The sequence below is a fragment of the Bactrocera dorsalis genome, chromosome 1, assembly GCF_023373825.1.
Source record: "Bactrocera dorsalis isolate Fly_Bdor chromosome 1, ASM2337382v1, whole genome shotgun sequence".
Taxonomy (NCBI): Eukaryota; Metazoa; Arthropoda; class Insecta; order Diptera; family Tephritidae; genus Bactrocera; species Bactrocera dorsalis.
In genome coordinates, this window is record NC_064303.1 from 91,460,859 (window position 1) to 91,477,564 (window position 16,706).

The 16,706-nt window shown below is 38.0% G+C and overlaps 2 protein-coding genes across 6 annotated transcripts in view; one reads left to right on the forward strand and one right to left on the reverse strand.

Moving 5' to 3' along the window:
• LOC105223801 (uncharacterized) overlaps window positions 1-8,843 on the forward strand; it is a 41,770-nt gene extending 32,927 nt beyond the window's left edge. For all 5 annotated transcript variants that reach the window (XM_011201655.4, XM_011201653.4, XM_011201656.4 and 2 more), the window contains exons 4-6: window positions 1,006-1,229; window positions 6,483-6,928; window positions 8,259-8,843. In XM_011201655.4, the coding sequence (XP_011199957.2) occupies window positions 1,006-1,229; window positions 6,483-6,928; window positions 8,259-8,379 (791 nt within the window). In that variant the 3' untranslated portion in view covers window positions 8,380-8,843. The remainder of the gene's footprint in view (window positions 1-1,005; window positions 1,230-6,482; window positions 6,929-8,258) is intronic.
• A 5,947-nt stretch (window positions 8,844-14,790) lies between these two features.
• On the reverse strand, window positions 14,791-16,401 carry LOC105223800 (uncharacterized). The gene is made up of 4 exons (XM_011201652.3): window positions 15,746-16,401; window positions 15,471-15,678; window positions 15,296-15,409; window positions 14,791-15,214 (listed from the first exon to the last, which is right to left on the reverse strand). Exons 1-4 carry the CDS (start codon window positions 16,279-16,281, stop codon window positions 14,942-14,944), a joined length of 1,131 nt encoding a protein of 376 aa, XP_011199954.2. The 5' UTR covers window positions 16,282-16,401; the 3' UTR covers window positions 14,791-14,941.
• Between the last annotated feature and the right edge of the window lie 305 nt (window positions 16,402-16,706).

The following is a 16,706-nucleotide window of genomic DNA, read 5'->3' on the forward strand; positions in this document are numbered from 1 at the left end:
GGAGAAAGGCCAATGGTGTTACACTACTTAACCCTTTAATTTGCTGAGACACTCTTCTGCTGTCACTTGTAGCAGTCTGTGTTTCGCTGCCTAACCGATTACTTCGTGAAGTGGTGTTAGCTCAAGAATGACTTCAAGTGCCGTCGTCGGACGAGTACGCATTGCACCCGACCCTATCGAAGTCTGCGAAGCTTTTGAGTTAAAAGCCACCGCCCCATACGGCCGCACGATCATGGTGTACACCCACCTAACGATCTTTGGCTGGTAGCCCCAGGATTTACCAGCTCGTCGATAGCACATCATTAGTGGTAGAAAAAGTATTTTTGTGGACAGTTCTGCTTCATTACTTTTATATAAAGAAACCTAGCATTTATGGTGAACACGTTCTAGCTGAGCGAGCAACTGAAGCAGCTGTTTCAAAATCTTTAAAAGCAGCGGGATACATTCAAGAGCGAGAACCTTTGGTGCCATATGAATTGAAGCCAAGAGACGTGGATAGCAGATTTTTATTGTCAAAACGGATGGGAAGTTTTGCCTTCCGCTCCTCATTGCCCAGATCTTGCTTTCCGGTCGATGTAGAACGGTCTACTGGAATGCGGTTCACTGCAGAAGAGAGTATCAAACATTTATTTGATTTGTCCTTAGCCGTCAAGCCAACGGATCTTTTGAAATGGAATCCAAAAATTGTGAGAAAAATAAGAAATTGTTATGTTAGTTCAAGATGGGCATTGTTTTGGTTGGGTCTTTTGATTCTTAAGATTATTCCAGTACATTTTAAACAACAAAAAAGTGATAGCTTTAATACAAGTCAGTGGCAGAGCCCTTTGGGAGCTCATTGACTCAAAGCTTTGATTCGCAAAACCTTCCATAAATTAACGCATATTACACTTCCATTTTCTAGATAAAATTATTAGAAGACCAAAAAATATATACAAAAAAAGACATTAATTTTCATAAACCTCATTTAATAACGGTGTACATCTTTCAAATTTATTTCCATTACAGAATCGCCCACCCAACTGGCCATCGAGCACTATAATCACATGAAAGTGGCCACTAGATGTCGCCGTCCAATACCGCGCGTTATACACGTCTCCAACTACACTTTCAAAACCTATCATCCCTCCTACACCATTTTGTATCGCTGTGGCGAGGATACGGGCTGCTGTCGCTCGATGGGGCAGACTTGCACTGTCAAAGAGTATGTGAATGTGCCACTCTATTTTATGGTAAGTGAAACCCACCACACCTTTATTATATGCTATACTGCATAGATGCATTTAAAATGTCTTGCCATAAATTTCCTAGTAAATACTCGCATACAAATATATGACAGTTTTCGTACAGCAATTTTCTCATTAATACAACAATATATGGCGATATTGCACATGTGTCTGTATGTGTGTGTGTGTCGGCTTATGTATAAATATTATGAGTGCCACAAATGTGCAGGCAAGAAGCAATTAACAATAATTTTGATCGTTAAGCGCTCGGAACAAAAGACAATCGACAACAACAACCACAAATTATATTGCCTATCAATTTGCTAAGCGTTGAAGCCGCGCTTGCTTGCATACCACGGCATATTCACTCGCTGGTTAAGCTCTTACGCTTTGCCTGCCGGTGTTTTTGACTAAAGAGCTGTGTGCACATGCGCAGAGAAAGTGGGCGATAAATGTCATAATGCCCCGCGTTTTCAATTAAATATTTTCTTGACACGATTTATGACAAATTTTAAGTTATATACGTTGTTATTACTCAATGACGTATCCTTAGTTGTGGCAAAGCGTTATGTTTTTATAACGTCAGACTTTGAGATTTGACTATTTTTCAAGTGAAATTGAAAGCCAGCGCATACGCAAATGCATTAGCTAAGTTAGTGAGTGCATTTTGTTATATCATTTCGATGTGAATTTGCTTTCGCGAGATATTTCTGGGGTGCCAACATTTAGGTGAGTGAATGCGTACATTTTTATAAGGGGTGATTTAAGTAGAGGTACTTTTTTAAATGACCTTGTTTTTGAGAGATGATGCGTGAGTCGTGCGGTTCGATGAGAACGTAACCGTCAATGGCGATCGTGATCGCGCCGACTATTTGATGCCTGAAATTGAAGCTCGTGATCTCGTCGACATTTGATTTCGACAAAACAGCGCCACTTTCCACACATCGCATAACCGATGGATTTATTGAGACAACACTTCAGTGAGCGGATAATTTCACCGGTTGGGCCGGTTGATTTGCTACCAAGATCGTGTGATATCACACTGTTAGAATTTTTTCTGTGGAAATATGTGAAGTCTAAAGTCTATGCGCTCAATCCCACTTCGCTTTAGGCCTGGGAGAAAAACATCACGTGTGTCAATGCTCAGTTACTAGTTGAAATGCTCGAACGAGTCTTCGAAAATTAAATTCAACGGACTGAGATTTGTTGGTTCTACCATTTGAAAGAGATAATCTTCAAAAAATAAATGTCAAACGTTCTTTCGAATGATAATAAACATTCCCGATTAAATTTAAAGCTTCTGTGTTTTTTCTTAAAAAAGTGGGGAACCTCGAAATATATCACCCTTTATGTTCTACCAAATTATTTGAGAAATAATATCTGAGGGTTAGTAGAATGCTTATTGCCCGACAAAAGTAGTCCAAAGTGACTGGAAACAAGCAATTGGCCGACACGGTATTAGTCAATAGCTTTTGAGAAAATAAACAATGCAAAGAGAGTACTAGAGTTTCTAGCCATTGTGCTGTTAATATGTTTACCTTTCTGACAACATACTTTCCTATAAATATTTCCATAATTCTCGGTAGCAACTCCAGTTGACCATTGAAATCAAATAGATTAAGTGTATTACTACTTAATTATATATTGTTACAAGTTTATCGGATACTGAGTTTCCTAAGTATTATCAAGCAGTATAATGAAATACGTGGTAACTATTCACGTGATCTCTTGAGTAATTATTCCATATAGTATATGCTCCAATTGATAAGAGTCATGCGCTCAAATTCCCAGCCGAAAGTCCCCCTTACAGAACAGCAAACAGAAAAAATAAATTATATTCAAAGAGCGTCATATTATTTAGTATATATGTTATACGAGTATATATCGCTCATTTGCTGCAAGACCGGCATAAATCAAAAAACGTGATTTTTGAGTTAATGCTGCAGAATTGTTCGTTATATCATACTTCATGTTGAGTGAAAAATTCATATTCTCCGCTTGAGAAGAGAATATATTTCCTGTTTTCCGTGTAAGGTTGGAGTCAGTTGAAAACTTTAAACGCGTTTTCTGCCGAATCGATTTTTCTTACTTATGGCGGTCTTGCAGCAAATGAGCGATATGTAGTTGAGGTTATCGGTTTCATAGATTTCGTACCGAGTTCCATCTCCTTCGTCTTACTTATACTATCAACTAATATCAGTCAAATTAACCAAATTAGGAAAGCTGCCTTTTATATTGCGAGAATTGGCAACCCTAGTTTTGCAATTTGGCAACTCATGACTTTTTAGTGAAGTTTGAAATTTTTGCTGTTATAAATACTTAGAAGGTATGGACTTACGACCGCTTTTTCTGTTGCTGACAGTAACTTAAAATCTTCATCTCGGCCGAAAAAAGGTATTAAATCGCAAATATTTTCATGTTATTATTGTTTAAAAGCCAGCAACAGTGTATCGATGAACTTAATTAAATGTTTGGCAAAGAAGCTCCAAGAGGATCTGTGATTCTCGATGATATGGCGTATTGAATCGAGGTTGTAGATCATTCCAATACGAATTTGAGAAAGTCGAAAAAAATCGGTTGTTGTTCCGGAAGCTATTGATGCTCTGAACAAACATGTGACCTACATATCATAAGGTTAAAAAAACGACAGGCATATGTAGAACCACCATAGATTCAATATTTCATGAATATGTATTTGACTGTTAAAACTTTATTCACAACTCCACATAATGTTCGAGAGAAAAGTTACAATTTACGATAGTCGTGCTTCGAAACATGTCTATAAAATCATGACAGCTGATGAATAGGAAAAGCAATGTAGAATAGCAAATTCTGAGTGATTGACAAGCATTTTGTTGCCAGTTGTTTTTCAAGAAAACAGGAAAACCGACCGCTGAAGACGGATCACTCTTCACAACGACTTTGCGAGTTCTACATCTACTTAAATTACTGCATTTTTGAGCACTCAAAACATCGATTTGATGAGTCATCCACCGTATAGGCCTGACTTGGCTCCGAATGACTTCTTTGCACTCTCATACGTAAAAAATAAACTAAAAGGTCAACGTCGTCCGACACCTGAAGAGGCATTCAGAACGAATGTTTTGGAGATACCTTAATCAGAATGGCAAAAGTGATTCGGCAATTGAGTCAAATTCATGAAAAAATGTAAAGATCTTAAGACTGTGGGTAAAAAAACAGCCTTTTTTCAACAATGTTTTTTTTATATGAAAATTGAAAATTTTTACTAGCATTATTTATTGTTACAAAAATACACTATTAACAAAAAAATTCTGAAATTTTTGGAAAAATATATGCGTGAGCAGGAAAACTCCTTCAAGATCATCTTAAGTAAAAAAAAAATCGTATTTTAGTTAATATCTTAACTTAGAACTTGGGCGAAGGAAAAAACTGAAAATTGGATTTTTGGCAGACGTGAAAATATCGCGAATTTTTTTCAAATAGTTGTAATTTAAAATAAATCCTTCGTCCAAGTCTTTAAGAATTGTATATATATCGAAGACCTGTGTAAAATTTCATGAATCTCGATAGTAGTTCTCGTGAATCTTCCAACCGATTTCAAAAACACAGTTTTGAGAAAAACGCATTTAAAGACATCGCACTTAGCCTAGATAGCTTCAAGCGCACAAGTTCTCAAGGCTGTATCACCGAAACTATTACTTGGATCAACTTGTAAATTTAGGGCAATGTTCTAGAGGTTTTACATATATTAATAAGACAGTGAAAAAGTCGTTTTTTTTTAAATCTGTACATCTATGTAACCCCTTAATGGAGAATATTTTGAAAAAAATAGTAATAAAGTGGTTTTTCATATTAAATATTTATTTTAGTACTCTTAACTCGCAATATAAAAGGCAAAATTTAAAATAGTGAACAATCGTTCAACAATGACTAATGTCAAATGTTATACATGACTCAGGTGGTTAATGAGATCATTCGTAATAAAGGTTTGGAGTTTGGACTTGACTGTATGCTGGTTCGACTTTGACTTGACTTTTCTGACTTGACTTTCTTGACTTCTATCGATGGAGAGTGACCTCTTCGGGACTTGTTAAGCCTGCTACAACTAACTTTACTCTCAATTTTCAAATAACTTTCGAGAGAAATTTTCATTAAGGTATAACCGAATTCATATATGTATCTCTAAAGTAAGATTTTGGACAAAGGAAGTTCAAATTTTGTATTTAAAAGGCGAAAAAGAAAATAAACACTTTTCAATACACAACGTGATCACTTCGATTTTTATCTTTATAGTTTCAAAATATCCAAAGCTCGTATTATTTTCAATTATTTATCTGCTCACGACAACTAAACGAGCGTGTCTTCCATATGTTTGTGGGGTATATTTATTTTTACGAGACCTGATTTTATCTTGTTTTAATTTTCAATGGCAACTGCAGAACAATTAAAGTGGGGATACAACTGTTTTATTATAGGAAATTGTTTTATTTATTTCTTATTTTATTTTTTTTTTTGTTTCAAATCGCCGGTCAACTGGCGACGGCGCCGATATTTATAAAGCTTCAGGGTCTTCAGGTCATTGGTCTCCTCCTTGGCGACCTCGCCTTTATACATGCATATGTTAAGAATCCCCCAATTAGTTGGCTGTATGGTGCAAGTTCATATAGCATACAAACATATACAACAACAACACAACAAATCCGCTTAACTACATACATATGCATGTGCATATGTATATTTGAATATCAATTCTTCTACACAATTGCTTGTTATGTTATGCCAAAGGTGCCCGACCGAGGTGTGTTGCCGGCAAATCGTGGCACCAGCGACCCATAAATTTGGCGATAAAAAACTCCAATTTGACTGCAACGAAAAACAAGCCGCCGTGAATAGGAATGTAAACAAAAACAACAATTAAACCAGAACGATTGCAGCAAAAGAAATGCAAATGCGAAACAATGAATGACTCAGGCGAAAGAAATTTCGAAGGGGCGTTGCACTTTCATACACATTTTTTTTTTGGACAACTTGCTTTTTCGCCGGAATAGTTTAGCCGGTAAAACTTCATAGTCAGACGGACGCACGTACAAACAGCAACAACAGAACAACACAGGCGCTTATAAAAATAAATAAAGCTGTCATTCATAGAATTAATTCAATTACAAATATACTTGAGTTTGTAAATATACATATACATACATATATACATATACATATACATATATAGTTAGAAGATATCACTACAGTTGTTGTTTGTTTGTTATTTGTGATTTGCAGGTAGAATTGGTGAACTCCAGCAACTCGCGCAAGCATCCCGAAGTCTTGATGCTGCGCAACGACACCGAATGCCACTGCATAAATCGTACGTACTTGACCTCTACGCCAGAGTTCATCACACGCGACAAACGCTCCGATCTCGCCTATAGGCGACGCACACGTTCGCACATTGCGGCTTTTGATGGCACTTTGGATGCGGCCAATCAATTGGAGGAACGCAGTGACCTTGAATATGATAGTGAAAAGAGTCGAGAGGCAGTCTGTCGCTGTCCCAGACACTTCGATGTGTTCCAAGAGGATATTAGATGGGAGGCAACACAGCGACATCATGAATCACAAACAAATGTTGCACGCACCTACAATTGCCGTTGCGACTGTGCGGACGCCAATGCATCGTGTCAGCGCTTCAAGAATGGTGATGAGGGCTTCGCAATGGATGATCGCAGGTGAGCACATATTTATAAAACTTTTATTACCAAACTATCTGTATCAATATTCCGTACATTTTGGCATTCAGCGCTTTATTCAGCTGTCTTACTCATTCGCTGAATAAGCGCTGAAAGTCAAAAGACTTCTTAAGCATAGAAAATAGTATAAATTATGCGTTATGGTCGTTATAGAATAGTCTTTTGTATCAAGCTTCTGGAGATTTTGGCATTCAGCGCTTTATTCAGCTGCCATTTTCTCTCGCTGAATAAGCGGAAATCCAAAACCCTTCAAGAACGGGGTAAATAGTCTAAGCTATGTGTTTTCAGCGTTATAGAAGCATCTATTGATATCAAAAGTTTAAAAAATAAGTAGGCGGAGGCATTAAATGTTACACCTGGGATGAGACAAGAGATCTTTACCGGTGCCGGGTTGAAAAATGGACGTGGCCCTGCTCACATTTCGGTGAAAACCCCTATCACCGGACCTACTCGACCGATATGGACCAAATTTAGCGTATAATGTTACCTTGACATTCATATATTCGCGTGAAAAAATAACGGAATTCGGACTACAACCACGCCTACTTCCTATAAAACCCATTTTTAAGTTCCTTCTTCTTCATTGAGTGCCCAGAATACAAACCAAGTACCAAAGAATGTATCGTGATGAAACTTTGCCTGGATAGTGCGTTTAAAGGAGGTCATCTCATGACCAAAAGTTGTCTTAATCGAACCTAACCTATTCAAGTCCCCAGATGCCGCATATATGGATCACGTTTTCAATTGCGAACTTTTTATCTAGAACATAAGTCAATCTGTGAGATATAGATATTTGAAATAGAAAGGAGAGAATCCCTTTCTAATGATAGTATGCCTAAAGGTCAAAAATGGGGGAATCGGGTCAATACTTCTCTTAGCACCCATATAACTAATATAAAGAGTTTCGAACTTTATGCCGCATATATCGACCAATATCTGAGTTAACTTAACAAAATTTAGAGAGCATGTTTTTCTGATAATGGTGAATCTTTGTTCTTGATTCTTAGTATGACTGAAATGGGTTGAAAACTGGCGCTAGACCCTATATAACTTACAAACCTTATGCACCTGAACGCCTGAAAGCCTTCCTTAGTTTTGACCCTAGCAAGTAGCAAGAGTATGAAATGCTCGGTAATGCCCGAACTTACCCCTTCCTTACTTGGATTCCTTGAAGCGTTGATCGGTGATACCGAAGTTAACTTTTTTTCTTGTTTTAGAGTGCGTTTGACGGATAAATGTTTGGAATGCAACATCATAAGAGAGTGATCTACTACTAATATTTCGTTCTCTTCTTCTCATCTCTTTCTAGATGCATTGCGGAGAGGCTGTGCAGTGTACCCAACTGTTCCTTTGGCATTTACAATGAACAAATCGGTCGTTGTCCGCGTTCGAACAGGAAACTTAAACGTCACAATAATGGCTTCGGCTAAACCGTTAGTATACACAAATTTTTACTGTTAAAGTTTTCAGCTAATTATGTTTAAACAAATAAATTATATAATTTTAAGCGCGTAGTTTAAAGAAATTTTGTAAATATTATTATAAGTATTGCTTAAGCTATTTTATTTGAATGTCAATTGTACGAGTATTACTTATGATTGCTTATAATTACTTAAATATACTTAAATGTAGACTTAAGTTTAAAATATGTCATAATAAAATAAATGTTATTGCTTTCGCCGACTGAAATGTAAAGCCATATTGAATTTTCGCCAATTACAAAGTGAATGTGTCCCACAAAAATCAAGAGAATTTAAAACAAATATGAAGAAATACATATGTATGTATGTATGTATATAATATAAGAAACATATTGTATGTAATTTTTTTAAGTATTTAGTTAATGTAATGATGCTTGAATAACAAATGATTATGCGGAAAATTTTTAAATTGAAGTTATTGAATTTTGAGGATGCTTTCAGGTTTTTGGGGTTTATGTGTCGTTATCGCCATTGTAGCGATTTTTTGGAATGCTGTGAAGGTTCGGACTCATGCAGTAGATATGAATTCGAGTCTGTACCAGTTAAATACACTGGGTTAATATTACTAGGAGTGGTATATATAAATTCTAAGATATTAATCTATTTTATTAACCAAAAATGTGAGTATTTTTTATTGGCAGTCATGTCTGGAAACTCATATTCGTACTGAATCGTAATTTGTGACTCGATTCGATAGCCGAATCTTTATATAATATAATTAGCTGGTTTTAATATAGCGAATCATCGAACAAACAATTGATATAATATCGTAAACTCATGTAATCAGTTGTGGTTTCCGGAGTTGATACTCTGCGCAAACTGATATTGCAAGATCGTCATTTGACTTATCGTAAGATTGAGACAACTAAAGGCATTAGTGGGACCAGCACACATTTAATATTGCATAAACATTTGATTGCACACATTTTTTTTCTTGTTGGATCCCACACAATTTGACGATCGCCTAGAAAAGAATTGTGTCGATTGGTCGAGAGAAATCGCAAAAAAAACAAAAAAAAAAAAAAAAAAAAATAGTGGTGCTTCGAAATACGTTTATGATTACGTGACAGGTAATAAATAGTGGATTTAGACGTATGAGTCCGATAGTAAACAGCAGTCGACTGTATGGGCCAAATGAGCGGAATCTAACAAAAGCTGGTCGCGCACAAAGCACTTTCAAGCAAATGGTTACCTGCTTTTTTTTTGGGGAAACAAACAAATGTCGCAACCATACCACTAGGCCAACTTCGTCTTCTTCTTTACAGGCCTAGACACCGTTTACGCTATTTGGCGCCAATTCGAGATACCAAGAGCAGCCAGGTCCTTCTCTACTTAATCTCTCCAAAGGAATGAAGTCTTGCTCTTTGGCTACGTCCACCATAGGTACTGAATCGAAAATTTTCAAAGCTGGAGCGTTTTCATCGTTTCATCGACTGCGGTTCTCACCGTTGTCAATGCGCAAAGAACCATAATTCTTTCGCAAAACTTTCCTCTCGAACACTCCTAAGGCCGACTAATCAGATGATGTCATTATCCATGCCACCGCACCATATACGTATAGAAGGACGGAAATGATGAGAGGCTTGTAGAGTTTGTTCGTTGTTCGTCAGGAGAGGAGTTCATTTTTCAATTGCCTTCCCAGTCCAAAGTACAACCTGTTGGCAAGAGTGATCCTGCGTTGGATTTAATTTTTTTTTTATTTCCGTAAAATGTAAACTAGTCAACGTCTACCGACATCTGGAGAGGTAGCTAATGCGTTCAGAATGCATGTTTTGGAGATACCTTAATCAGATTGGCAAATTGATTTATTAATAAGAGACACAGTAAAGTTATTTTTTTTTGTGCTATAACCTCGAAATATAAGATACAGCCCTCGTATAATAAATATGAAGTATTGAGATCAGCCTTAAATTTTTCAGTTGAGTATAGAAAGGGGTTTCAATATATTCTACTTTTGTAGAAAGTGCAGAAAAGTAAGCGCTAGAACAGCCCCTCTGCTTCTGTTCAACCTTATCTGGAACTCGGCTTAGATACTTATCTAGAAGCTTCCGAGTTCAAGGGACTGGTTGAAGTATCAGCGGTATGTATCCGTAAACTTCAGCTCATATTGAACTGAACCTCCATCTGGCATAACAAAGGTCCAGTAGGTTTATATATATGTATGTATATGGCGTGAAGCCAGTATAACTTAACATAACTTATAATAGAAATGTGCGCTAGATAAAAAATATTATCATTTTTAAAGTCGTGTTACTATGACTATATTAATTCAAATTTTATTCAATTCATTTCAAATAAAAAAAAAGATAACACAATGAATTAAAAGAATTAAAATGCCATAAGCCAAATAGCTTTATCGAAAGTAATTTTTGACATTGATTGTGACAACAAAAAATTAGCATATTAAACATGCTATCACACTACACAGAGAGAAAAAATTGGTCCAATTTGTATTAATTTATGCATGCTTTATCTTCTTTATTAGCGTAGACACGGCTTACGCGATTAATTTATGCAATAAAAATTAGAAAATGGGTATGTTAAAAAACGGTAAATATTCTCTATTATATGCATATTATATTCTCTATAATATGCATATGTAATAGTATGTAATATATTACAAAAAATAAATTTATTATAAAATCCAACCTTGCGGTGGAATATCCATGCGGAATTAACACTGTCCAGAGCCACCAAACCACTCATGATATGCAAACGCCTAGCCGGTAGGTCCTGAGGCTGTAAGTCAGGTACCATCACGTGGCTGTATACCCTGTTTGTAAGGCACACTGACACTTATGAAGCGGTAGCGGTAGGTCTTCAACTACCCAACCGCAGTATTTGAAGTCATGTTGGAACTCAAACCGCTCCATCTAGTGATCAAGCATGTTGCTCATGGCAAAGGGAGGATACACCACTTTAAAGTTAGTCTCGGCAGTAAGGCGAAGTGGAGTGATTCCATACTCGACCTACGGCTGAGGGGCAACACTATCCAGTGGTATACTGACAGATCGATATCATTCGAAGGCATAAGAACAGGCATTGCGGAACCGCATACTAAGCTCTCCAGACAGCTGATATGTTTTCCGCTATATGGCATTCAAGCAGAAGTATTCACTATATGTTAGTATGCAGAAATCAATCTTGAACGCAACTACGCAACCAGCGTATCGCAATTAGTGAAGGAATGTATAGGAAGACTGTCGCCTATCAGTCTGCAACCGAGTACACGTGATCTGGGTGCCGGAGCATAAAGAGGTAGCTGGTAATGAGCTGACGGACGAACTGGCTCTGCGGCGGCTTTCAGGATAATGGCGCCAAAACCATGCATTCCAGTGGGGTCCCACACCATAAAAGAGTTGCTCCGCACGGAGTAGAGAGTGGGGAGAGAACGACACTGGCAACAGGCAACAGGAATGCGCCAAGCCAAGCTGCTATTGGAATGTTACAACTTAGCAAGGTTTAGATATAGGATCAACCTCCTCTGAGACAAGTTCCGTCTACTTGTTGCGTTTTATACTGGGCACTGCAAGCTCAAGAAACACTTGTCCAACTCCAGAACACCTGATTCTAGTTACCCCAGCAATTTGTAGAAGTAAAGCCAAGGCACTTGCAACCATCTACGTCGACAGGGATCACATCGCCTCCATTACGCCCAGCAAGCTCCTGAAATTGTTCAGAGTGTGTACACATACAAAACCCAAGTATGTACGTACATATGCATCATAAAGTTTCTAGTTTATTTAAGGACCGCCATAATGAACATAAATTCATATACATACATATATACATAGTATATGTATACAAGTTGATAAGTATGTAAATACTTATGTGTATCATCTGTATCGTCGATTTAACCGAAAGATATTCAATTTTTATATAGTCGTAAAAGCAATCAGTTTCAATTATCACTCTGTAGAAATTCGAAAAATTCGCAACAGAAAACAATAAAAAAATATTCGGGTGTTGCGTTAAATTGCTGCGCAAAATTAATTGACTTTCAGCTTTAAATTGTCTGGCTGACAATTAGCCCACTATTGTGGCGAGTAGCATTCACAGATCGTTATCGAAAATTTAACGAGCATCTAATATTCGCTCGACCCAATTGCAGGCGACATTCGAACATACATTGTCAAATATACATACACTACCATATATAGATATATACATAAATACATATGAAGATACATAAAATGATCGCAGCGTGGGTCAATGTTATCAACAAGGAGGCCTCCAACGATTAATTTTTAAAAATAACGGTTGCATTGCGTTAAGCTGTGGTTAAACTCGCAATCAACTGAACTGCGATTGTTGAACATTCGTAAATATTACTTTATTTAGTGCTATCTGGTAACTTCACTGATTCCGATATCAGTCTCTTTGTTTCATTCTTTCACTTTAACTCATCTAGGAAATTCTATAACTAAATAATGAAAGCCAGACTGAAAATTTTATCATTTCTATGAGAGCAGAGATAAGTATGCCGACCGAAAAATTGACCATTTGGTGCGGTATGGCTAATCAGCGGGCTTTGTTCCTTTCGAAATGAGGCAGAAAATGCCGTTAGCATCAATAGCGAGCGTTATAACAACTTGTTGACCAACTTTTTCCCCGGAATTTGATGAAATCGGACGCGACGCGGATCTATATTTCTACCAAGACGGTTCACTGCCTCATGTATCGCGTCTAAAGTTGAACAAATTGCATGCAAAGCTTGACGATTCGTTAATTTCGAGAATTACCTAGTCATATGGCCGCCAAAATCACGCAAATTAACATCTCAAGATTACTATATATTAAATCAAACAGCAAGGATCGAGAAGGACTAAGAAAACATTCAGCGCACTATAGCCGAAATTGCAGCCAAATTCGCCTAAATAGCTAGAGATATGCAAACGGAGCATGGTGGCCATTTTGCCTATATTTCTTTGAAATCAAAAATGTCATACAATTTTCCCTACGGACAGAAAAAATACACAGCACACAATACACAGGAGGGTGTAAACGACCTATGAGACGCAAGTTCTCAAACTGGCCATGAAAGACAATGATTTGATGATGCTGAGCAGTTTTTCGATCCGTTGAATTGTAAAAAAATTGAATTTTCGACTCGATTTGTGACAACAAATGAAACAAGTTTCAATTTTCTCACTCCGAGGTCCATTCAAAAACCATATAAGTACATTATTAACGATGAATCGAACAAAAACCTGAAAATACGTTAAAAGTTATGGTATCCATACATTGGAACAAAAAAGCACCCGGAAATTGGAATTTAATGATATTAAAAAAAAAGTATTTGCTATTTTGGCACGGTCTGTCAACCAGTTTGTTTACAGCAGCTGTTTAAGTCGGTACACCTCAGTGGTGCGTTGCGATTCTTACAATGGATAAAAATATCGAACAAAGAATTGGTCTTCAATTTTTGTTTTTCTAACCAAATTTTGTTTGCAGAATCGTTTCGAATGTTGAAAAAAGCTTACGATGATTCAGTTTTATCAAAAACACAAGCTTACGACTGGTACAAAGTCTTCAAAGACGGCCGAGAGATCATTGAAGACAAAACAATGAAGGATATGGTGCTTGTTAGAGAGATGGCAAGAGAGCTCGACATCTCTTGCGAGTCCGTTCGAATGATTTTGGTGAATATTTTGGCTATGAAACATGTTCTTGTTCGACTCGTCCCGACGAAGCTGAATTTTTTTTCAAAAAGAGTACCGTTAACAGATCTCTTTGCACATGCTTGATCGTGCGAATTCCGATCCCATATTCATGGAGAGCATTGTAATTGTCAATGAGACGAGGGTTTATAAGTTTGACATGCAAGCAAGCCAAAAATCATCGGAGCGGAGAGAAAAATCGAGCCGAAATCAAAAAGACCTTGTCAAAGCCGTTCAAAAATCAAGTTGATGCTCATTGTTTTTTCGATATTTGAGGTTTGGTGCATCATGATTTAGTATCGGAGGGTGAGACGGCCGTATTAAGGCGTTTGCGGGAGAACATCTCTGGAAAACGGCCGAAGTTGTGGAAGAACAATTCATGGATTTTACACGATGATAATGCACCATAGCATCGGGTCATGATTAAGACCGAATTTAAGCCAAAAACGCTATGATTACCATCGATCAACCACCAAATTTGGCTCCGTGTAATTCTTTTATTGTTTCCCAAAATGAAATTACCGTTCCGTGGAACCCGTTTTCGGTCGATCGAAGAGATAAAACAAAATTCGTGGAAGCTTCATAATACTATTTATAAATTGATAACTTCTAGATGGAGACCGAAAAATTAGAAAAAAATTTGCTCCTCTGAAATGTACATAAATCGAGGAACACAAAAACCATTAAAAAAAAACTGTACAACAGGCGAAATAACGTATTCTTTATTCGATGTAAAACTACCTAAAAATAAATAAATTTAAGACTAAATGTAATACAAATATAAAAGTAAGGAAATATTAAATGCTTTTCAGCAACAATTTGCACTCGGTGTAAATGCCACTTAAACTTATTTAATGCAATATACGGGATTCATTGGCGCCACCAGCGCCACCAACGGCGCCGCCAGCGCTGCAGTTGCAGAAGCGTGTGGCGCGTTGCGTTGGTGACGGTGTTGACATGTGCAACACTTCCTGCTTAACGGTATAGCCACGCAACATATTGTCGCCGCTGCAGCACGTGCAAGGCTCGCTCATGCCGCCATGTGATCTGCCCACCTTACACGCCACCTGCGGATTTCCGCCCTCATCGCCGTCGAACTTGACACAGCGTGTGGTAGGACATTTCTAAGAAAGTAAAAAAAATGTGGAAATATGCATCTCTGTCACAACTGTCACAACAAAAACAAGAAAAACGTTGAGACGCACCACAACCACCATCGGACGCCCGTCGTCATCATCGCAGGCATCGTTGTCGCAAGTGCAGCAGTCGATTTCGGCTTGTTTGCGTATGATATACTTCGCCAAACAGCAAATGAGGAGCTAAAAGAAATCATGAAATGTAGCCGAAAATCAATGTGTACCAATGCTGGTAGGAGCTCACGTCCAATTTGAAGGCGATCAGCACCAGCGCAATCAGCACATAGAGTATCTCCCACATTTTGTTGGTAAACAGCGGCAAACAGCCCTCGGTGTTGATCTGCGAGAGCGTCAGGTAGGGTATGCGACTGTTGTCGGTGCGCGGTATGTAATTCTCGAAGCAGGTAGCGCACGTGTGCTTGCAACAAGCGTACGGCGCCAAAGCGGTCTCACTAAGAAAACGGTTAACAAAACTCTTTTTTATTTTAATCGAACCACATATTTCACCAAATAATTCACCTGCTCGCCGACTGACACTGCGTGGCCTCTGCCGGCATCCAGGAGGCCTTCATCCAATCCTTGTAACTATGCACGCCACAACATTCCTTGTGATACTGCAAACCGTCCCAAAGCAGCTTCCACTCCGGGCATGTGTAGTAGAGATCGATACCCTTAAGTAGCGACATTTCCGCCGTATTCTCCAAGGCATCGGCACACGTGATCAATGACCAAATGGTGCCGAAGCCACAGAAGACAACCACAAAACAAAAGAACATCCAAAGATTCAGCAGCAAATTGACGTTGGGTGAACAGCGACGCGACCACAGCGAAGACCACATGGCAATGCTGCAGGCATACACCACCATTAGTTGAAAACCGAGTATGTAGGTGTTGAAGAACTGACCGCCCAGCATTTTTCGCTCAACATCTGCCATGTAAGCGCCCAGTATGCGTTGATAAATGGCGGTTACGATTATAATGGCCAAACCGAGAAAGATTTCCGACAACAACAGCAATGTGAGATAGACGCGCGCGCGACCGAACGGCTCCTGCATTTGGGCATCGTTCAAACAAATTCATAAAACTTAAAAGAAAACTCTGTTTATGTCACGGAAAGTCAGAATCAAGAAGCCAAAGCGTTGCCTTCTAAAATTTTTTTTATTTTCATATTTAACGAGAAGAGAAAAATTGCTTTTCGATTTTCAATTTTCATGCGAAATTTTTGTGATATTAAAAGTTTGGCTTGTAAGACCTGTGTTCGTAATGAAGTGGGTAACTTGGAAGCGTCAGTCTTTGTCTTATTATTACTATTAGAATGTGTTACAAGCTATTAGTTGCCAGCGAGTCTCTTTCGCGCTGTCCGCAATTATAACTTTATCCTTGAGTAAGTTATATTGGATGTATTGTATTACAATCCACCGTTTATTGTTCTACTCACGAGACCTTATCTAAAACGAACTAGTTAGTTGCGCACCAGCTT

Coding starts and splice junctions, on each gene's coding strand:
- LOC105223800 (XM_011201652.3), bottom strand. CDS start 16,281: ATGCAGGAGCCGTTCGGTCGCGCGCGCGTCTATCTCACATTGCTGTTG. Junction 15,679..15,745: donor CAGTGTCAGTCGGCGAGCAG/GTGAATTATTTG, acceptor CCGTTTTCTTAG/TGAGACCGCTTTGGCGCCGT. Junction 15,410..15,470: donor TGATCGCCTTCAAATTGGAC/GTGAGCTCCTAC, acceptor GATTTCTTTTAG/CTCCTCATTTGCTGTTTGGC.